General features: G+C 60.1%; 1 protein-coding gene across 3 annotated transcripts; it reads left to right on the top strand.

Moving 5' to 3' along the window:
- KCNJ4 (potassium voltage-gated channel subfamily J member 4) lies at positions 1-22,892 on the top strand. 3 transcript variants are annotated; one of them, XM_021091490.1, is made up of 3 exons: positions 1-869; positions 10,622-10,818; positions 20,740-22,892. In XM_021091490.1, the coding sequence occupies exon 3, from the start codon at positions 20,779-20,781 to the stop codon at positions 22,120-22,122; it is 1,344 nt and encodes a 447-aa protein (XP_020947149.1). In that variant the 5' UTR covers positions 1-869; positions 10,622-10,818; positions 20,740-20,778; the 3' UTR covers positions 22,123-22,892. The 3 variants fall into 3 exon arrangements, with proteins under 3 accessions (XP_020947149.1, XP_020947150.1, XP_003126071.1); XM_021091491.1 differs by lacking the exon at positions 10,622-10,818 and adding an exon at positions 19,037-19,139; XM_003126023.6 differs by lacking the exon at positions 10,622-10,818.

Raw genomic sequence — 22,892 nt, forward strand, 5'->3', positions numbered from 1 at the left:
CGCGGGTCACGTGTGAGGAGGGGCGAAAGTCTCGCAAAGCGGGGCGGCGTGCCGCGAGTTGGGAGTTCTCGGCGCGCCGCGGGCGGCGGGAGCTCGGGCTCCCGGGCGAGCCGGGGACGCGGCAGAGGCGGGGGCCTGGGTCCGAGACCGCGGGGGCCGCACCGAGAGTGGGAGGCAGAGAGAGAGAGAGGCAGAGGCAGGGACCCGGAGCGAGACAGAGACGCTCAGGGGAGAGAGGGCAGAGGCAGAGGAAGGCAGCGGACAGACCGGGAGGGCGACGGAGACGAAGACAGGGGCCCGCGGGGAGAGTCGGAGAGACCCAGGCGGGCAGGAGAGACTGCGAGAGACCGAGAGCCGAGGGGGCCGGCGGGGGCGGGGGCGGCAGAGCCCGGGCCGGCCGGCTTCGGGGGTCTCGGGGCCGGAGGCGAGCGCAGCGGGCCAGGGAGCGGAGCGCAGGGCGGGGGACAGCGCCGAGGGACAGCGAGAGAACCGTGGGGGCGGCGGAGAGAAGGCGGCGGGGGCGGGGGGCTCCAGCGCCATGGGTCCCCGGACCCCCGCGCTCTGAGCCCCGGCCCGGGGCCCGACGATGCTGAAGCTGAGGCGGCGCCGAGGGCGCGGCGCGGGGCAGCGCTGAAAGTTGGGCGGCCGGCGGGGAGCGGCGCGGGACGGCCCGGAGGCCGGGACACCGGGGGACCGACGGACAGACCCACAGGCAGCGGGGGAGGGGGGCGGGGCCGGCCGCCGAGTTCGCGGGGAAGGGGCGCCGGGACTCCCCGCTCCCGGCCCGGGACGCTGCCCGCCCGACTGCGCCGTGGGATGTAGCGGCCTCTCGCCGCCTCCCGGAGACTCGTCGGACCCTGCGCCCCGCGGTAAGCCCGGCCGGCGCTCGCCGCTGGCGCTGTCCGTCCGTCTGTCCCGCCGCGTGCGTGTGTATGTGTGTGTGTCCCGGGGCCTGGCGGCTCGGGCCCCGCCCGCTCGGCACCTTATCCCCTGACCCGGGCTTCGGCCGCCGGGCGCGCGTTCAGCGCGATCAGGCGACTTCCCCGGAGCCGAGGAGCTCTGTCCTCTGTCCGTCGTCGTCTCAGGAGCGTCAAGGTCTGGGTTTCTGCCAGGAGGGGGGGTAGAGGTGAGTGCAAAGGGCCTGGACCTCTTGCCCCGGCCGTGACCTTTCCCTGCCTCCACCCACCCCCAGTTGTCACACTGGGTTGGAGGAGTTTCAAAGCAGATGACTTGTGGCAAAGGGGGGGGGGGGTCTCCTATCCACCTCCCCAACTGCAGCCTGTTTGCAAAATGGCCCTGACAGAACAAAATCCCTCTTCTCTCGTTTTGAGCACCTGCTTTGGGCCCTGAGACCCTAGAGAGGGTGGACAGGGATGGATGAAGCAGTTCAGGCTTCCCAGCGGTGGCGACAGGCCACAGAGGGAGGCCAGAGTGCCTTCCCTCCCTAGACGGAGAGCACCAGGAAAGAGAGGTCTGGATGGAGTAGGGAAACTTCCCTGCAACCGTGCCCAGTGTCCCCTGACCAGCATCTACATGGCACTTGTGTTTCCAGAGCCCAGGCTCTAAGATGGGGAGAGGGTGCAGGGGGGTGGTGGGGGTGGGCGAGAGACAGGTGGAGGGCTGCCTGGCATAGTTAGCAGGCGGGGGCCTCCGGAGCAGGAGGATGCCAAGAAGCAGGTTGAGGGAACAGAGAGCTGAGGGAGGGAGGCCTAAGGGCCACACATGCAAGGTCCAGAGAGGAGCCAGACCTGTGTGTGTGTGCGTGTGCGTGTGCGTGTGTGTGTGTGTGTGTGTGTAGAATGTCTATTCTGTTTCTCCCCCACATCCAGTCTTGTGACCTCCATGGCTTTGGGACTTTTGAGAGCTGTTGGCAGGACTTTGGGGGCCTGAGAGCCAAACTGTGGTCCTGGCGTGGCCTGGGATGAGGGGACAACATGTGGAAGGGGGCACTGGGCTCAGGGCTGCCGTGCGGTGTGGCAGGAGCAAAGGCGGTTGGCTGTTGAGCTGACCTATAGCCAAATCGGAGTCTGGAGGGCTGAACCTAGAACATTCTACTTGGTTCTCTCCTGGGGGATGGGCTCTTCCTGGGGTTTTCCCCACTGGGCAGTGGGCCTTGGGTAGCCCCCATTTGGGCTCCTAGAAGTCTGCTCAGCTGGCAGAGGGGCCAGCACCACGGGCAAGCCGCTCTCCTCCCTGGCCCTCAACTTCCACATCTGTGGAATGAGGACAGCAGTCAGTCCCCTGTCCCACTGACCTCCAAGGGAGGGGGGGCTGGGCTCGAGGGAGCCGAGGGCTGTCTACAGGCTGGGAAAGTGCAGAGCAAATGGAAGTAAAGACTCATTTTACCTCTGGGAAGAGGCATAGCTAACGGGGAGGGGGAACGTGGCCTGAACTAGAGGACTGACCAAGAAGGGCAGTGTCCGGCATCCGAGGAGGGGGACCTGGGGCTGGGGACCTCTTCCTCAGGAACCTTTGGGTGTACCCTGGAAAGGGAAGCTCCTCTCTCCTGCAAGTATTGGAGTGACTGGGACTAGACAGGGCTGGCCTTGAATTTCTCCTGGGTGACCTTGGGCAGCTGGCCGGACCTCTCTGGGCCTCGGTTTCTTCACCTGGGAAGTGGGGATGACGGCACTGACTTCTTTGGGTTGCTGAGTGATTCGCAGACTAGGTCAGGTCTCTGGAAGCAGCTGACACAAGTCTGGAGCATAGTAGGTTCTTACCTGACATTTGCAGAGCAGAGAATGAAGGAGCCCTAGGAGATACGGTGAAAGGATTTCTTAGCTTAGGATGGAAGAGGGAAGGGGAGGAGGAACAGTGTAGGCTTACAGGGCGGGCTGGTTCTTAATGTGGATCTGGGGGAGGCGGGGGCGTGTGCCGAGGGGGGTGTGAGGAGGAGGGGGGCCCTCTGCGGGGACCACTGAGTCACGAGGACATGGAAGCGACATGACAACCAGCAACATGGTAACCAGGAGACTCGCGGCGGTGGGAAATGGAGCTGGAGCGGTGTGCTGGGGGGGGGCAGCCCTGGCAGCCCTGGGCCTGGAGGGTCCGGGGACCAGCCAGGCTGGCCTCTCAGAGTGAGGAGGGGAGGCCCGGAGGCCAGGTGGGCCAGGGAGGAGGTGGGGCCCGGAGTCGAATCGGGGAGGCGTCTTGGGGTCTGCTGGGCAGGGGGCCTTCTCCTGCACCTCCCCAGGCTCCTCGCTCCTCTCCTCCACATCTCCACTTTTCATGCCTCTCCCCCTAGGATGCCAAATTTGGCTCACGCAATCTGTCGTCTCTCTTCTGAGATTGGCACCGGGACCAAAGCCGAGCGCATTACATCACCGCCGCTCCCCCTGCACGAGGAGAGAAGGAGAGGGAGGGACAGAGGGCTGGGGGCAAGCGGCCAACCCTCAACTTTCTTTCCTGTCTTCCTGCTCACTCTTCTCCCTCCGTCCCGGGTATCAGGGGCTCCTGGGAGCAGCCAGGCAGGGCCGAGAGGCCGTTGAGAGCTCTAATCTTGGAGATCTCCGGGCAGGGCAGGAGGTCAGACTGTGTTTCTGTCCCCTTGGCGAGGTGAGGCCCGGGAGGCGGGGAGCCTGAGTTCAGGACCCCAGTCTGCGGTGGCTTGGCTCTGTGACCTTGGGCAGCCCCCCCAGCCCCCACCCTGTGCAGAGTCTACAGCTGTATCCAGAACGGTTGGCCATTCAAGATCTCGGTGACTCTCCTGAGAAAAGATGCCCTTGAGTCCTGCTGCTCTCCTGGGCACAGAGAAGGAGTCCTGAATTGCGAATAGCTCTCTGTGGCCTTGAACAAGTGACTTTCCCTGTTTCTACCTCCATCTCCTCACCTGTAAAATGGGGATGATAGAACCCTCAAAAGCAAGAAACGGGAGAGAGGTACTGGACGCAAAAGAGGGGTTCAGGGGGAAGAGACAGAGTCTCTGGCCTGAAACCAGACACTCGGGAGCCCCATGGGTCCCAGCATGCTGGGCTGGAGGTGAGGGGCCAGCCATCCCAGCCGCTGGCAGGACGGGGTGTCGATTCAAACCAGATTTGTCGCTAAACTGCTGGTCTGAGGCCCAGAGTTTACAGACGTGGAAACTGAGACCCAGAAAGGGAAGTGGATCCTCCACCCCCACCGCTAAGGTCACAGTGATGATCTGAGGGTGGAGGAAGCAGAGCTGGGTCCTAAACCCAGGCCTCCGGGATCCCAGCCCTGCCTGGAAGTAGGCAGAGACACAGGCAGATACACACCCCCTGCGGAGGATGCGGCCAGCCCGGCCAAGACCCGGAGTTTTGAGGGCCCAGTGCGCCCTTTGGCTCCCTCCCTTCTCCCTTCCTGCCCCCCAGCTGCCCCGTCTCCACCATCCCTGGCCGTTCATTCCACCCCTCATTTGGTCTATTTGAAGCGCTCCCTTTCAGGCTCATTTGAAAGCCAGTTTCAGGCAGTCCCAGTCAGAGACAGGCTGGAGTTGGGGTTCAGATGGAAGATGATCGCCCCTTCTAGAAGCTTCCCAGAACTGGAGGTAGAGAAAGACGGGGAGCATCTGTCGGATGTTTTATGAAAGAGTGAGCTCCTCCTGCCCAGAGCTCTTCAAGTAGAACCAGTTGAGTACCTGCCAGGGAGCCTGACCGGGTGACTCCCGCTTCATGGGTGAGATTGAGTGACATTCCCACCTCCCAGATCTCGAGAGTCTGTGATGTCTGGAGAGGAGCCGGGAGGCAGCCCCGGCACTTACTGGCTTCCCAGCAAGGAGGCTCACGTCGGCCCGCCAGGTCCTTGTCCGTCCTTCTCCTCCAACCCTCCCAGCAAGCCCACAATGTCGGACTGAGGTCCCCATATTACAGATGGGGGAGCCACGGCTCAGAGAGTCTCAGTGACTTGTCCAAGGTCACACAGCAGGGAAGTGGAGGAGCCTGGATTGGAGTCTGGGCCAGTCTGATTCTCCGAGGCTGTCCCTGGGACTTCCTTGAGGAAGGAGTGGAAACGTCCCTCCCCTGGGCTGGGGCTTTGGCAGGAGATGATGTGTCGCCCCCACAGCGTGACACCCCCTCAGAGATCCTCCAGGGGCTCCATTCTGAAGACATAGGAATAGACATGCGCCCAAGAGGAAAACGCATTTTACAAATGGGAAGACTGAGGCTCAGAGACAAAGAACGGCCTGCCTGAAGGTGCTGAAAGGGGCTAGAGAGTTAGACTGGGACCAGGGCTCTGTCGCCTTGCCCCCTCGGGGCCTTTGGGCTGATGGTGGAGTGAGCTTTGGGACAAGGGGTGCAGACTGCTGACCGGTTTGGCAGGTGGCAGGGGAGTGCTGGCTCGAGGCTAGGGCCGTGGGTGGGGGAGTCAGCCTTGGGAACCAGGAAAAGGGAACAGGAAGAGGAACCAGCAGGGACAGCAGGTCCACCTCTGTCCTCCCTGGTCCTGCCCCAGGGCCACCCACAGTTGTCACTCTCCTGTGAGGCCGGAGGAAACTGTAGGTGGGACCTATTTGGCAAAGAGAGGGTCTTGGAGCCAGCAGCCTTGGGCGTGGCTCCCTCTGTGACCTTGGGTCCGTTCATCACCCTCTCTGAGCGTGGTTTGCCCATCTGCGTGCCCAAGAATCTGTACTAAATCTTCTGTTCCCACGGAGTAGCTGCGGTTGCGCTGTCGTCTCAAGTGCTCCTCCCGTTCCCAGGAGGACCCTGGGCCCTGGGCGAGGGGCGGGCACGAATCCTGGGGGTTGGCATAACCTTTAAGCCTCCTCGGCGACTCAGCCCTCCTTGGGGTGCGGGGAGATCTCTGAGCAGAGCCCTTCTTCTCCTTTTCATCTTGATTTTTCTCCTGCTCCCTCTGCGCCTCGCTACGTGGGCTGATCGCTGCTCAAACTTTTAATTCAGATGGTAATTGAAATAATAATATGGGCTGAGGCCCCTCTGCTTGTGACGCTGCAGCTGGTGGAGCTCAGCTATGAATAGACCTTGAGTCACACACGAGCGCGCGCTCCTGCAGGCGCGCACCCGGGGCTGACGGGGTGGTGGGTGGGGTGCAGCCAGAGGGGCAGGGGAGCTCACGCTCCAGCCTGCACTGGGTCTCGCCCCCACCCCTATGCTCGAAGGCCTGGGCCGGCTCTGCCCCTGCAGCCGCCATCTGGTCCCTGTGTCACACCTGACTCGGGGCATCAGTGGTTCACTCGGCTCACAGAAGGGGAAACTGAGGTTCAGTGGAGGAGAGGCGCTGGCTCAACACAAATAGACTCAATTTGAACTGATGGATCTGGTCCTAAGATCATTGTTCCTTTTCAGGACACACAGGCCGGACAAGTGGGTGGAGGAAAGCTGGCTCGCCTGGGCATCCTCCTGCCTCACCTCCTCCCAGCACACACCCCCTCGAACTCACACACGCTCTGGCTCACTATCACACACACTTTCTCTCATGTGCTCACACTCATACACTCATACATGCAAGCTGCTTAGATGGATGGTGCTATTGCTTGCAGAGGGGCAAAGGTTTTCCCAGGGGTCCAGCTGCAGGAAGGGGACAAGGCCCCCATGCGCCAGGCTCTGTGCTGGGCTTTATATTCGTGATCTTGCTTAGTCCTGTGACAGGCTTCACTCCCACTTTTCGGACCTGAAAACTGAGGCTCATTGAGAAGCAAGGGTTTGCCCTAGGTCTGACGGGGAGAAAGAGCCATATGTCCTTTGTCCTGCTGGGATGCACCCAGTTCCAGCCATTCTGGGCCCCTCCGTTTGGCCTTCTGTAAGAGGGAAGGTGCATCTCAGCAGCCGGGGCTCCCCTTCCTCTCCCTGGCCCCTTCCCCCACTCTGGCCTGCGGCTACCTGGCCAGTGGTTGACCAGCCCTACTGCCAGCAGCCAGAACATCTGGCCCATGAACCAGGGGAGGAGAGGTGCCTAAAAGGGGCACTGGCAGGTCAGGGAGAGGGGATACCTAAGAAAGGTGGTTCTTGGTGGTCTAGACCCCGGCTGGAGCTGTATAGGGAGTTGATGTTGTCACGGCAACCTATCAGCCAGCAGCTTGGGTCTAGGCCTGTTCTAGGTGGGCCCAGTGGGGGACCTCCAGAAGGGCAGAGGGGAGAGGCGGTGGGTCATGGGTGCAGTTGGGCAGAAACACCCCCAGGCCTTGAACGAAGGAGGAAACTCTCCCCACCTTTACCCTGCAGCCCTGTTCTGCTCCTGTGTCTGCCTTTTCTCCAGCACTCTGCTAGGAGAGGGAACAGCAGAGCCCAGAGACCACGGTGCTTTGCCCAAGATCACACAGCAATGGCAACAGAGCTGGGGCTGGACCAGGGCTCCTCCTAATTCCTCTGCCTTCCCCTCCCAGGGCTGTTGACACCCCCTGTCTCTCTCAGACACTCCCTGTGTCTCTGGAGGAATGGGCTGATCTTGGCCGCTCTTTCCTGGGAAAACCTCAGGTTGGAGAGAGGGAAGGGCCAGCACCCCCTTGTCACAGCGGGTGCAGCTGAGTGAGGAAGTTTGCCCAAGTCAGTCAGGCCTGCATCTGGATCCCACCTTAGCTATTCACTTATCCCAAGTGACATTACACCAGGTCACCCTCCCCCCGGGAACCTCTCTTTGCTCCTCTGTGACACAGGGACAACCTGTGGTGATGGGGAGGCAGGTGCCTGGCTTTTTCCTTTTGTTACCCCATCTGTTCTCGGAGCCCTACCCCGCCTAGCTCTACTTGGGCTGCTAGGGTGGACAGGGACCTTAGCTAGGGGGCCCCTAGGGAGAAGGGCGTCCTTGCACTGTGAGGGGCTGATCCCATTCTACTGATGGGGAGATTGAGGCCTGGGGAGGGGAATTGGCCCAGCCTGACCTCAGTGGCAGAATTGGCACCAAGTTTTACCGTCTGGCCTCTGGGACACCCCAGCGAAGTCTCCTCCCCACCCCACCCTACAGCTCCTCTCCAACCCCCTGCCCCAAACATCCTGTAGGTGCTTCTCTCCCACCGTGGGCCTAAGAAGAAGGGAGAGTGAAGGTGCCACTCAGCCTGAGCGACAGATGGAATGGGCCAGCAATTTGGAAACTCCGTGAAGCCACAGGGGGGAGGTGGCCGGCGCAGAGCTAGAGGGGGCCCTGGCTGTAGGTGATGTGGACGGGGACAGAAGGGGCTACACTCACTCTGACACATGGGCACCAGAGCCCCCACACCCTTTGGAGGGGCGATCACCATCTCCTGGGAAGCCCACATATGTCTCGAGGGTTCTGCTAACTGATGCACACTTCGGCCTTGGCTCTGCTCTCTGGGGCCCAAGGAATCTAGCCTGTCCCCCTCCAAGAGGGTGGTCAGCTTTCCCTGGCTTCCCTGAGGCGTCTCGCCCCCAGCCTCCGTCGTCCCAGCTGAGGCCTGTGAATGGGAAACGGGAGATCTGGGTTCAAATCCAGCTCCACCCTGGTGCAGCTGTGTGGCTTTGGGCAGACTTTTCACCTCTGAGCCTCTGCCCCCTGAACCATAGGGTGGCTTGTACCCCTGCATCTGAGAGTTAATGGGAAGGTCTCTTGAGCCTGTTGTTGACATGAGCTGCTGTGTCCTGACCACCCAGTGGCCACTCTGGGCAGACTTCCAGGTCCCTGGCCATCACTTTCAGATACTGCTTCTCTAGCTATGTTGAGTGTGAGCACCTGACCTCTGCTGAGCCCTCCAGACCCACTTGGGTGGGGGCAGGGCTGGCTGAGCACCAGCGCCAGGCCGTGCAGCTGCAGATCCTGAGGCCACCTGACCTTGGAAAGAGCCTCTCTCTGGCTGAGCTCCAGGGCCACCCCCCAGACATGGGGCAGAAGCTGGCACCAGGGACAGGAGGGAACCAAGCAGGGCAGAGAGCAGGCCTGGAGCTGGCTCGGGTCCCTAAGGTGACAGGCCAGGAGACAGAGAGGAGAACAGACAGACAGACAGTCGTGGGGAGGACCTACAGTCACTAGCTGCATTAATAGCATGGCAGAGCCCCGCCTCGCCACACTCTGGGGAACTGCCTGAGGAGGGGGTGAGCGCCGTGTCGTGGGAGATGTGCAAGCAACCGCTGAATGGCATCTGCAGTGGGTTCTAACACAGGGCCGGGGGAAGGGATTGGACCCCAGAACCCAGAGTCCCTGTTGTTTGGGCCACAGTACAGAGCTCCTGTGACCCTAAGGGCCACGGTTCCAAATATCCTCCCATGACCTTGAACAGCTCTCCCCACAGTTGTGCCCCTCAAAAGCCTGTGATCCAAGGACAGTCAGTTGCAACTTCAAGAGAAGCCCTAGATCCCATCTCAACCTATTCACAGCTCCTAGGCACCCTAAAGGTAGGTGTTTTTCAAATGGCGTGCAGGTCCTGACCCAGTAGTGGTTGTGAAACTGAGTTAGGGAGTCCACTGCCTTTAAAAAAAAAAAAAAAAAAAGAAAGAAATTAAAAAAAAATTCTAAGCACTTGTATGTAGTGAGCGTGGAGTGTTATTTTGTGATGCTCTTGTTTCAACTTTTAAAATATCTCCACTGTGTTATATAATGAGTAGCAGTATACAGTGTGCTTGTTTTTACTCCGGGTCTTGGCCAGAAAGTTTGAAAGCCCCTGCCCGGTATGGAAATCCCGGAGGCCTTGCTGATGGAGGCCTGTGAGCCCAGGTTCCTTTTCTCCAGGATGCTTGGTTCCTAAGAATACACATGCTGAGAATTGCAGGCTGCTTGCTCTTCGGTCCTCAGACCTCCCTTCTCTTACCCGGCAGCCCACTCTGCGCCTCCCCACAAACCATCCCATCCCCGGGGTGCTCGTCCTGCTCTCTGCCCAGCCCAGTCGGGCCCAGCTCTGCTTCAGCGCTGGCTCTCCTGGGTGCCCCGCATCTTCCCTGGGGCCTTCGGTGCAGCCCCTCTGGCCGGGAGCACCCTTTCTTCCTGTCCTCACACACTTAGAGCTCAGCAAGTGGGGTGATGTCTTACGCCTTTCTCTTCTCCCAGCATGCCGGTGGTGCACAATAAATGTTCGTTCATTCCACAACTGATAGAGCCTCTGAGGGAAGGCCGTGCGCTGTGCTGGGGACACAGGGGGCAGGAGAGCAGCTGCCGTGCCTGCTCAGCGTACCTTTAGGCTGATGGATGAAGGAAGGAATTAGTGAGGGGTCTCTGAGAGTCTGCGGCCTCCGGAGCCAACTGCCCGGGGGTCAGAGATGATGAGGGAGGGTGTGGCGCTTCGCCTGCGCACAGTAGGTGTTCTGATAGCGATTGTCCCTCTCTTTGGACACGGGGTGTCCCTCCCGCTGTCTCTGGCCCTTCTGGGGCCTGTCTGCCCCCCTCTCCTGCTGGTCCTGCACGCAGCCCACCCAGCACTCCCCGCTCCTTGACCTCGACCTCCTCTTATGGGCCTAGGACTCTGGGCGTGAAGCAGGGACGCCCTGCATGGCCCCTCTGGGAGGACACCTGGGGGACACCAGGAGGAGCCGGTGCTCTGTGGGAGGGCGAGGCCCAGGCCCAAGGCCCCGGACGTCCTGCCTCCCTCCAGCGCCACAGAAGGTCTCGTTCTGGTCTCCGCCCAGAGGCCACCTCCACTGAGAGGTTCTCCCTGACTCTGGTGACAAAAATAGCTCCTCCCTGGTCACGTTCTGTCACATCACCCTGCTTAGGTCCTTCACGGGAATCATGACGGGCTGAAATTATCTTATGTCTTTGTCAGTTGTCAGCTGTTTATTGTGGCTGCATGTGCCGGGCACTGGGGTTCGGGGTGAAGCAGAGTCAAGGTCTCAGCCCTCAAGGAGACTGCCACTGAAATCGGTTCGGATGGGATTAATGCTGGCAGGAAGATCAGGACACAGACAGAGCGCGCCTGGGGGACCTCTTGGAGGAGGCGGCCTTTGAATCAAGACCTGAATGGTAGGAAGATGTGAGCAGAGGAGTCCTGGAGGATTTCATCCAGAAGGGGCAGCCCGTGTGAAGCCCCAGAGGGGCAAGCAGAACGGCCCGCGTGGCTGGGGGTCGGGGCGGGAGTGGAGAGGGTGGGAAGCAGACAGCTCCCAGCTGAGGAGGGATATGGGTTCTCAGCCCCAAGGGGCCTGGTCTGCACGGGGAGTGGAGGCAGGGAGCCTGCGTCCGGCGCCGATGTGGCGTGGAGCCGCAGGGAGGGCTCTGCAGGCTGGGTGGGCTGGCTGGGGAGCCAGGGGCAGGGTCCCAATCCCGAGGTTCACCTGTTGGGGAAGCTCCTGAACCCCAGCAGGGGTGAAGATAACAGCACCCACTTCCTGGGTGTCATGAGGGTCAAAGGAGTGGCCAGGGCTTGGCCCGAGTAAACACAAAATGTGGTGATTGTGCCATTTTTATGATGACGGGGTTGGAGGAGGGTGGAAGGAGGATGCCCAGGTGTGATGCCTGAGCGGTGCCCGGGAAGGTCACAGACTGAGGTGGGGGAGGCCGGGGAGGGGGCCTTCCGTCTCGCTCTGCTGGGTTTGCCATGCCTCTAAGAGGCTAAGCAGACGCTGGAGCAGGAGCCAAGGCGGCTGTCAGGAGGGCCACCGGGGCCGGGTGGTGTTTTAAGTCCAGGCTGAGCCTGGCACTGCATGGCTTCGGCATAGAGAGGCTGGAAGAGGGGCAACCTGGAGAGGGCCCCCCAGGCCTGGAGGGCTCCAGGAGGGAGGCAAGGGCGAGCCAGCGGCCCCCATCAGAACTGCTGGGAGGACTGCGGGCTCAGAGGAGCCCTGGAGGGGGCTGCGGAGAGAACGGGAGCCCATGGTAAGTCACCCCCTTCAGGAAAGGCTTTTACACGTCACGGTTCTTAACCCCACCCTCCCCTGCGCCGTTCCTGGCTGCGACTTGCCTGTGAAGTGGGGCTTGTTCCTCCCCATCTTCCGAATGCCATTCAGAGAGGTTGAGACATCTTTCCACAGCCACCCGCCACCCGAAGTGTCCTCAGGCTTCCTTTTGAGGACCTCATGAACGCTAGGGCCCTTCTTGGGGAAAATGCACAAATGCACACACTAATTTTAAAACTTTCTATATGTCTTTTTTTTTTTTTTTGTAGGTAATACATTTATATGGTTCTAAAATTAAAAAGACACAAACGGGAATACAGTGAGAATTCTTCCTCCCACCCCTTCCCCAGCCACCTGCTTCCCCTCCCCGGAGGCAGCCAATGTCACCGGTTTCCCGGGTCTCCATCCATAGACAAGCACAGACCGGCAAACGTGTGTCTATAAATTTCTTTTCTCTCCTTTTTTATACAAACAGTAGATACTATACTCAGTGTTCAACACCGTTGCCTTTTTTCACTTAAAAACCCATCTCGAGGACCCACACGGCTCCTCACCGGGCTCCCCCTCCTTTTCTCAGGGCTGCGGGGTGGGCCGCCGTGTTTGGGCAGCAGGCTGCTTTCAGGCTGGGCTGGGCACACCTGGCACCTGGCTGCTTGGTGCGTGACGGTCTGTGGGCCTAGGGCCAGAAGCCCACACAGGTGTCAGACAGCCCCATGGCTCTCCGAAGCCACCAGGGGTGGCCTCTGCTGAATTACCCTGGCGCTCGGGCACTGGGCTCTGACCCCTCTTCCCCACCACCGTCCTCCCTGCAGCTCTTCTTAGGTCCAGCCTGCGGGCCCAGCAGGGAATCCTGGGCGGGGGGGGGGGGGGAGTGCGCATCAGCAGCCCCAGCCCCTGCAGTCTTGCTTGTTGAGAAACCAAGGATGAGGCAATGGAGGGGAGGGACTGGCAGCCACCTCCACGCCCACCCCTGGCCGGGGTGCCAGGATGGACTGTGCTGAAGTCACCTCTGCACCTGCCCCTGGCCCGCCACAGCCCCTACCCACCCCCAGCCCCTTGTCTTCTCTGCCCATGAGGCGTTTTCACCCTTTTTGGCTGGGAGGAGAGGGCTTCCAAGTGGGGAAGGGAGGCGGCCTGGTTGGTCAGGGCCAGCTCGGCAGCTCTGCGACAGCTCCCTCTGCTCCTGGCCTCAGTGGCTCCGCTGTCCTCCCTCGGCCGCTTGGCCTCCCTCTGCTGCGCCCAGTGCTGCTCTAGGGCCGTCTTTCCTCCTCACCTGGCGTTCTTGCCTCATGATCTCATCCATTCTCACAACTTCCAGCGCCGTCCAGGCGTGCAGGATCTTCTGAGTCTGACCCTGCCCGATCCCGGGGGGTTGACATGCCATGGACTCCCCCTGTGGACATTCCAAGGCCACCACACACCAGGAACCGTCGCTCCTTAAACCTGGTCCCCTCCCAGCCTCTTATCGCTCCTTAGTCCTGACACTCCTCTTCCCAACCCCTACCCAGTCCACCGCCGCACCCCGGGACCGTTTGTCCAGAATGTGTCCCCAAACTGTTGACCTCTCTCGGGCCGCACTGCCCCCACCCTGGCAGCTCCACGCCACCATCATCGCCCGGCTGGGTAGCAGCAGCCCGCTTGCTGGCCTCCAGTGTCTGCTGTGCCCTGCACATCTCATCCCAGCGCGACCAGACCAGGGCAGGGGGCCGCTGGGGCCGCACTGAGGGCGTCTTATTTCTGAAGGTGGATGGTGGATACAAAAGGGTTTAGTATATTACTGCTTACTCCTCTGTGTCATAAAGATGTGACGTGAAAGTTTAAAAGATCAAACCAGGCGATGTGTGACCTGCCAGTTTCCCATGGCCAGGAGGATGAAAGCCACCACCCTGCCCACGCCCACCTCGGGGCCTCAACTGGGCAACTTCCTCTCTTGCTCCCTTCACTCTTGCTGTCTGGCCTTGCTGCAGATTCTCCGACACCAACTCTTTCTGGAATGTTCTACACCCACCTTTCACACAGACACACAATTCCCTGATTGTCTTGGTTCCCACTTACTACTCAGGTCTCAGTTTAAATGTCATTTTCTGTAAGAGGCCTTCGGGGACCCCCATCAAACTTGAGCCCCTTGTCTTCTCTCTCCCATCACACTCATCCTTCGAGCAGCTCATCACAGCTTATGGCTGCCGCCTGTGCAAGTGCTTGTTAAGTGGACAGCATCTGTCCCAGCTGAGGCCTAAGCCAGTGAGTCCACGGCTCTGCCAGACCTGCAGCAAGTGTGTAGTAGTAATTGAGTGAGTGACTTTGGAGGAAGAGCGCACAGCAGAGCAGGCTGATAGAAGTCACGGCACGGCAGTGGGGGCTTGAGTCCGCCACCAGTCAGGGAGCTGAGGTGGTTCTGGAAAAGAGAAGCCTTCGGGGATCTGCCCTTGCCCTCAGATTCCTGAAGGCAGGAAGGCAAAGGTGTTTGGGGGACCTCTTGGTGGCCTTTAGAAGGGGCTCCTTTTGGGGGCCAGGCCTCGGCAGTGCAGCAAAGGGCACACCTGCAGGTGGGAGCAGTGGCCCTTGGGTCCTCCAGCCCCCAGCACCTGCCATTGGGCTGTAAGCAGGACTTCCTGGGGCTTTTGCTTTCTTGACCTGCTCGTGGGCTGGCTGAGTGGTTGGGAGGGAGAGGTGGGATGCAGAGCTGGAGGGATGAACCAGTTCACCCCACACCCCTCAGAGCCCCTCTGGAGCCCAGTGTTGCCCGTGTGTCTGGCTCTGTGGACCTGAAATCAGGGACCCAGGTCCTGCCTCCAATTTGCCCTATGACAATTTTCCTCCCAAGAGGACTGGCTGGACCCAACCTGGCCCCTAGGAGGGTGTGATAAATGTTTATGTGGAAGAAAGTTTGATGTGATAGTGTTTTCTCTGAGGCAGAAGAGCAGAGAGTCTAAGGAATGTGCTCAACTTCTTGGTTCTAAATCCTGGTTCCACTACTCACGAGCTGTGTGGTCTTGGGCAAGTTGCTGAACCTCTCTGTGCCTTGGTTTTCTTACTTCTAAGGTAGGGATGAAAATGGAAACGTCCTCTGAGGTCATGGTGAGGATGGCAGGAATTGATCAGCGTAAAGCACTCAGAGCCCACGCAGAGCAAGTGCGTACTAAACACTCCGTGTGGCTTTTGCAATGTCACACCGTTGGCCAGCGGGGGAGGGGCCGCGTGCGGTGGGATTTCAGGGCCCCGAAGAAGGTGTGGGGGAGGAACAGAGTTTGTTGAGCACCCCCCTGTGTGGTCTGCACTTTTCTGGCAGTTGATAATCTGCATCTGGCCCTCGAGACCACCCGGCAAGGTAGGCATTTCTCTCTTTCTCTGCACACGAACACCCAGAGGTTCTGAGGTCCAGGACCCTGCAGGACCGAGCCCACTCCCGCCCAGCTCTGTGGAGTCTGAGGCCCCTGCTCTTACTCACCTGCTCCCTAGTGCTGGTGCAGGAGGAAAGGTTGGACAGGTGTGTGATGGGTGCGGGGAGGGCTCTGAGGCACGATATCTGAAATCCAGGGGAGGGGGCCGAGGGAAGACCACTTCCCGACCACCTGCTCTGCCGCTGGGCACCCGATGTGCACGAGCCCCATTTTCTTCTCACTACAGTCTTTGGGGTAAGGAATACTGTTAGCCCCACCTAAGGATGAGCAGCTCAGGGACCAGAGAGGTTAAGTAACTTGCCCAAGGTCACACAGTCAGAAAGTGGTACAGGGACTCCAGAGTCAGAGTCACTGCACTGGGAGGGGCAAGATGTGAGCTCTCGAGATGCATCAAGAGAGGGCAGTTAGACCTCCCAGGGTCTAGGAGCAGGACAGGGGCCAGCAGAGGGCCCTGGGCAGGAGGGGACACCCTCATGGCTAGATCTGGCCTCAGCTCCCTCTTACTCTTTGAGAAGCACGACTCAGCTGCCCACATGTGAGCCCTTTTTCTCCAAATCCCTGTGTGTTCCAGTTGAAAGGACCCAAACCAAGCAGTCCAGGCTTGAGAGGCCGTGGCCGGAGCTGGAGTGGGGCAGGCCCTGTGCTCCTCACACGCCGGGAAACGGGGCAGTGGTGTTAGTCCTTCCACTTCTCCCCCCCTGCACACCTCGGTCCGGCCCCACCCCGCCCCCACCGCCCTGTGGGTGCCCCCTCTGGTGCAAGAGTCCGCTTCCCCTCCAAGCCCGAGAGGGGCTCCGGGGTGGGTGGGGCTGATCAGGCTGAGCAACACCCACTGGATCACCTGCCTGATTTCAGACTGTGCTGGGCCCTTGTTTCATTACAACTTCCCAACTCTCCCGCCAGAGAGCATTGAGGGCCCCCACTTTGCAGATGGAGAGAAGGAGGGCCTGGCTGGCGTGGTTAGTGGGGTGGGGGGCAGGACTTGAAGCCGGTTCCCTGCCCCCCGGGGCCACTGTTTTTACATCATCCTCTTCAGCAGCAGCAGCAGCAGCAGCATCTCCTCTCTTTTGCATTTTACCTGCAATGCCCTCTTGAACCCTCAGCCATTGTTTCTATTACGTAGTAGTTATCACGTTCTGCTCAACCATGGCCTGGTGAGGTTGGTACTGTTGGCAGCATCTCCATTTTGCAGATGAGGAAACTGAGGTCCACAGAGGGTCTGTTAGGAGATTGACAGAGATGAGCCTGAGAACCAGGCCTTGCCACCCCAAACATGATGCTTTAAGCAGCTCATTATTTTCATAAAGTTGAAAAGAAGCCGAGTGGTGCAGACAGACAGTGAGACCCAAGGGGATTCGGGGTACCAGGGCTGGCAGCTGGCCGTGTGGCCCCGGAAGGCTTTGAAGAAAAGTAGGGGCTCAGGCTGAGTCTGGAGGGCTGGGGAGAGGCATGAGGGGGTCCAGATTGAGCAGGGCATTCTGGGAGGTGAAGGGAAGACCAGAGGCTGGGGACCAGGGTGAGCCGGGCCTGGAGCCAGCCAAGCCTGAGTCGGAATCCTGATTTTGCCACATCTGCTGTGTGAACCCCATCCTCATCCCTGCTCCGCCACCCCCACCCCCCGCCTGTGATTCTTCAGCTGGGAAGAGAAATAATAACCCTGCTTGTTGCTGTGGTAGGTGCTTAATAAATACTTGTTAAATTAACAAAGAGCTGCAGTGATGCTTCAGCGAGAGAGAGCAGGGAGCGCTTGGCATAGAGCTGGCATTTTCAGAGTGTTTTCTCTGAGGGCGGCCACCGAGAGGGATGACGGGTTCACCTGGGCTCCCACGGCTGACCTGTGTGACCTTGGGCAAGTCACTTCACCTCCCCTGTTGTCCCAGCCAACATCGATGAGATGCTTAAAGTCCTGCAGGTGGGCTAAGGTCTCCCTGCGTGTGGGCTTCTGCCCCCTTCCTCCCTCCCTCCTGCCATCTAGGGCCTGAGCCTGCTCACTCGGGTCTCAGGACCCACTGCTACTGCTGTTTGGAGCCAGAGGGCCTGTGTGATGCACGTGCAGACGCCACTGTGTCTCCCACAAGCGTGAAGGTGCTCGTGGGGAGATTTGCATGCAGAGCCTCCCCAGGCTGCTGAGGCTGCTGGGCTGCTGCAACTTCATTGGCTTTTTCTTTGCAAAGGGAGCTGTGAGCAAGGAGGGGGCATTTGGTGTCATAAAATCATAGGGAAAACCTAAGAGGACATAGGAGCAGGTGGTCCTCCTGCCTCTCCAGAACCCCTGGCAGGCAGGGTCCAGCCCTCCCTAACTCCTCAGGAAGGGGCAGGACAGCGATGGTGCCCGCCACCTGACAGCCCTGTGGTCACCTTCACTGTTTCCCTGAGGCCCAGGTGTCCTTTGCCAGCTGCTGACTCACGTGCCACAGCCCTGCTCTCAGCCTCAACTTCCCCTAGTCCAGAGTCTAGATATTCACAGCACAGCGAAACTGAAAACAAAAGTTGGTAACTTGCACAGCGTTATCATTTCCTCACTTTACCGAGAAAGGATGTTACCTTTAAAAAAAAGCAGCCAGCATCTCCCATCCCCAAAATTCCCCAGAGAAAGAAAGTTCACCACGAAAGGAGTTGCAGGATGCACTCCTAGAATAAAGGACAGCAACAGGAGGAAGCGCCCAGGTGGGGAAGCAGAGGGACTTGTCCCAGGCCCCCAAGCCAGACAGCCAGAGGGCCGCCATCCGAGAAACCGCCTCCCCAGCAGGTGTCACGGCTCACATTCAGTGCAAGCGGATTAGACCAGCTCCCTGCCTCGCAGAAAAGTAAGCTTAATTGTAGCCATGACACAGGCACCTGAACAGCCAGGGCGCTCTTGCACGCTCGCTCTAGCTTAATAAAACATCTCTGTTCGGAGGAGGATGGTACCCAGCTGTCAATGTGTGGCCTCTCTCCTGTGATCTGTGTCCCCTTCTCTTTCACACTTTTCTCTGGGCCCTTGGCCTTCGCCAGGAAGCTCCATGTGACAAATTAGGGACAGAAAAGCTGGGCGTCTCCTGGGGATTGTGACCCACAGGCACATGCCAGGCTTCACCCTCCTCACTTTGTGTGATCAGCCTCAAGCGGGTGCCAGCAGCTGGGCCTCCCGCTCCTGCCGTGGTGATGGAGTGATGGTGAGCAGGTCACTGTGGACGAGGGGCGGGGTCCGCACCAGCCCGGGGTCTTCAGGGAGACGCCTCTCACGGGGTGACAGGTCCAGGGGAACACCTGCACCTGGAGGCAGCTTTCCCAACAGGTGGGGAAATGAGCTGCAGTGTGGGTGCTGGTGGGGATGGGGGACAGCAGCCCTTATGACAAAAAAAAGTCCCTGGTCCCTACACTGTCCCCTCTGCTTCTACCCTGCAAACCTGAGGTTGGTGGGCCCAGGGCCTGCCCAGCGGGGCTGCTGCCCTCTCTCCTGGCCCTAAACCCTACCCCAGTCCTCTCCAGGGAGGAACCGCCTCTCCCCAGAAGCATCTTGACCTTCTCCAGGGAGCAGAAGTGAGGAGACTGGCTCAGCCCCCCCCCCCCCCCGCCTTCCTGCTCTGGGACCCTTAGCAAGTTCATCCTGGCTCTGAGCATCCTTGGCCTCGGATGTAAAATGAGAGTCTGGAAATCAGTGATCTCGAAACCCTTCCTTCCAGCTCTGGTTCCTCCGTGGTGCTAATGGAGGCATTTGAGATGGGGAGACAGAGCAGAGAGGGACATATTTATCGAGGGAAGACCTTCCTGGAAACAATGTATGGCCTAGACGTTGTGCTTGGCCCCCAAGCCCCTCAGGGCTACCACCTGGAGCCCTGGCTGTTGGGATTCTAGGGGAGGGAGCAGAGAGGGTCTGGGACGACCAGCTAAAATCATGACCTCTTAAGAGTCATTACCGCTTAGGTTTTCCGACTGATGGGTCTCATTGGTCCCATTTGCCAGATGAGGAAACTGAGGTTCCGAACAGTCAAGTCACTTGCCCAAGTTACATAGTGGATCCGGGACTTCAATCCAGGACTGTGGGATCCAGGGAACTCCTTCTAAGGTGGGGAGGAAGAAGAATCCAGAGTCGGGGTGGGGTGACCGCGGGGGAGGCGGTGGGGGCAGGGTTCACTCTCCCTGGGCTGAGAGAGGGAGTTTCTCCCGGGAAGAGGCAGCTCTGAAGCTGTTGATCTCTAAATTACAGCGTTGGCGCGCACCGGTTGCTGCGGCAACCGAGTTGTCCTGAACCGGGGAAGTGTATAAACATTGCCACAGATGCACAATTAGATCAGGAAGAAGAATAGAACAGAAAATAGAAACTTCCAGCCTTATATAATTCTGGGCCAAAACGTTACTAGGAACCCGGGCCCGTGCCCAACCTCGGCCCTGCCAGCCGGGCAGCACCAGTTCTCTCCTGGGCCCCAGTGGAAGGGAGGGGTGAAGGGGGCCTGCCCACCATGGGCCCAGCTGGCATGGCCCACCACCAGGTAGGGTGAGAGGCCACCTCCACTGAAACAGCTGCGGATGCTGACAGGCAAATCCTGCCTCTCACCAGCCTATCCTGCTCCTTGGAAGCGGAAAGGCAGGAGGGCACCTGGCTTTAACAGAGCACCTCCCATCTCCTGGGGTCCTGCGAGGTGGGATTTTGATCCCCATTTTACAGATGAGGAAACTGAGGCTCAGTGAGTTAAAATAAGTTATCCGAGGATATAAAGCTACATGATGGGGCGTCTGCCTCCGCTACTCCAGGTCTCCACACCATGAACTATTCGATAGTGACAGCACCTGGGGCTGAAGTTAGCCATGCCTGGATTTGGACTCACTTACCACCTGCGATATGGAAATAGGGGTGCCTATCCGGGAGCCCAAGCTCAGGGCTCCCCTTAACTCTGTCTTGAACACCACATTGGAGCCTTCCCCCACCACTGCTCCCAACAAGTCTGGGGTCAGGACAGGAACTGAGCTGGGGCCATGGGTCCCAGCCCTGCCCAACAGAACCTTCTCCCATGATGAAGTGCCCTATATCTGCTCTGACCAGCTCGGCAGCCACCAGCCACATGTGGCCCCTGGGGAACTGAAGTGAACATTTTATTTCATGTTAACTAAGTGTAAGAGCCACAGGGGGCCAGTGGCTGCTGAGTTGGACTGCACAGGAGAATGTCCACCCCCGAGAGACCCAAGAGGGCAGAGGCTGGACCCAGGGAGATGAGCAGGGGCCCAGAGCATTCATGACTCCCTCTGTTCAGGGCAAGTGGGACAAATGTTGGGAGGACGATGCCGAGATGGGCATCAGGAAGCCTCCAGAACATCGGAACATCAAGCAAAGGAGACCCGGTTGTGCACCGGGAGTTGGGGAGGGAGGACGTGAGAGGCTGAGACTAGGACCTGGATCCTGGTGGCCTCAGCTTCTGGTCCAGCAGCCCTCAATCCTGGAGCTGGGCTGGCCGTGGAGGCACCGGCTCAGGCCCCTGCACTCCCTCCCTGTCGGCAGGACCGCCTTAACTTTCCCAGCCTTGCGTCCTGGTCCAGGCTCTTCCCCTCCTGAGCATCTTTGGGTGGGTGTCTTGCCGCCCTGAGCTGGGTTCCCCGGGTCCTAGGAGAGCCGCCCCCCAGCAGAGGCCACCACTCCCGGCATCTCACGTGTCTGGCTTCTCCCCCCTCAGGCCCTGCGTCTTCCCAGGTGAGCACGCCGGCTTCAGGACATGCACGGGCACAGCCGCAACGGGCAGGCCCACGTGCCCCGGCGGAAACGCCGCAACCGCTTCGTCAAGAAGAACGGCCAATGCAACGTCTACTTCGCCAACCTGAGCAACAAGTCGCAGCGCTACATGGCGGACATCTTCACCACCTGCGTGGACACGCGCTGGCGCTACATGCTCATGATCTTTTCCGCGGCCTTCCTCGTCTCCTGGCTCTTTTTCGGCCTCCTGTTCTGGTGCATCGCCTTCTTCCACGGTGACCTGGAGGCCGGCCCGGCAGGGGCCACGACGGGGTCCCCGGCGGGAGGCGGCGGCGGCGGCGGGGCGGCCCCGGCGGCCCCCAAGCCCTGCATCATGCATGTGAACGGCTTCCTGGGCGCCTTCCTGTTCTCGGTGGAGACGCAGACGACCATCGGCTACGGCTTCCGGTGCGTGACGGAGGAGTGCCCGCTGGCCGTCATCGCCGTCGTGGTCCAGTCCATCGTGGGCTGCGTCATCGACTCCTTCATGATTGGCACCATCATGGCCAAGATGGCCCGGCCCAAGAAGCGGGCGCAGACGCTGCTGTTCAGCCACCACGCGGTCATCTCCGTGCGCGACGGCAAGCTCTGCCTCATGTGGCGCGTGGGCAACCTGCGCAAGAGCCACATCGTGGAGGCCCACGTGCGGGCCCAGCTCATCAAGCCCTACATGACCCAGGAGGGGGAGTACCTGCCGCTGGACCAGCGGGACCTCAACGTGGGCTATGACATCGGCCTGGACCGCATCTTCCTGGTGTCGCCCATCATCATCGTCCACGAGATCGATGAGGACAGCCCCCTGTACGGCATGGGCAAGGAGGAGCTGGAGTCCGAGGACTTTGAGATCGTGGTCATCCTGGAGGGCATGGTGGAGGCCACTGCCATGACCACCCAGGCCCGCAGCTCCTACCTGGCCAGCGAGATCCTGTGGGGCCACCGCTTTGAGCCCGTGGTCTTCGAGGAGAAGAGCCACTACAAGGTGGACTACTCGCGCTTCCACAAGACCTACGAGGTGGCCGGCACGCCCTGCTGCTCCGCCCGGGAGCTGCAGGAGAGCAAGATCACCGTGCTGCCCGCCCCGCCGCCCCCGCCAAGTGCCTTCTGCTACGAGAACGAGCTGGCCCTCATGAGCCAGGAGGAAGAGGAGATGGAGGAGGAGGCCGCGGCCGCTGCCGCCGTGGCCGCGGGCCTGGGCCTGGAGGCGGGCTCCAAGGAGGAGGCGGGCATCATCCGGATGCTGGAGTTTGGCAGCCACCTGGATCTGGAGCGCATGCAAGCCACCCTCCCGCTGGACAACATCTCCTACCGCAGGGAGTCCGCCATCTGACCTCCAGGCCCGCCCTCGTCGCTCCCCACAAGAGCCTCTGCCGGGGTGGGATCCCAGGACCCCCCGCACACTCAGGACAGAGCTCACCCTGGCTCCGCGGACCTTCTGGAGGGAAGTGGGGGGCTTCGGAAACTGGGGGACCCCTTCTTACTGGCTCCAGAACCCAAGCCTGGGAACGGCCCAGGCTGCCCTCAGTCTGGGCAGCCCAGGTTGCCCAGCGCCCACCCACTGGTGACTCAGGGACCCCAGGCCCACCCCCCTCTTCCCACCGACCCTTCGAGGACATTCACCCTTTGCTCTCAGAACCTTGGGGAAGGCGGCTGGACTGTTGGGGGGGGTGGGCATCTTGGGGTTCTGGGGGGGCCGGTGGTTAGCTTGGGGGGCGGGAGGGGGGTGCGTTTCTTCTGCATGACTGTGGAGTCTGTTGCTCATGACTTTCTTTTGTAAATATCCATAAAGGGAGAGATGGAGGCACCAAACCCACCTTCTGCCATTTGTACCTGCAGGACGAGTTGTCCCTCGCTGTGCATCCCTCCCCCTCCCCACCCGTCAGGCCAGCCCCTTCCCCTGCCCAGCTGGCTGGCGGCTGGGGCCCCTCAGAGCCAGCTGTCCTAGCTCCTGGATAGCGCTGGGTTTGGGTGCAGGAGTGGGACACCCGGGAGTAGGAGGAGGGCCCTCCCTCCCTGTGGTCCCTCTGGGCCCCCAAGCCGAGCCCAGACTGACAATGGCGTTTGTAACTATATATTTTTAATAAAGTATATGGTCCATTA

Source organism: Sus scrofa, chromosome 5, assembly GCF_000003025.6.
Source record: "Sus scrofa isolate TJ Tabasco breed Duroc chromosome 5, Sscrofa11.1, whole genome shotgun sequence".
Taxonomy (NCBI): domain Eukaryota; kingdom Metazoa; phylum Chordata; class Mammalia; order Artiodactyla; family Suidae; genus Sus; species Sus scrofa.

Excerpts from the sequence above, each read along its gene's own strand:
- KCNJ4 (XM_021091490.1), top strand. The coding sequence starts at position 20,779 with ATGCACGGGCACAGCCGCAACGGGCAGGCCCACGTGCCCCGGCGGAAA.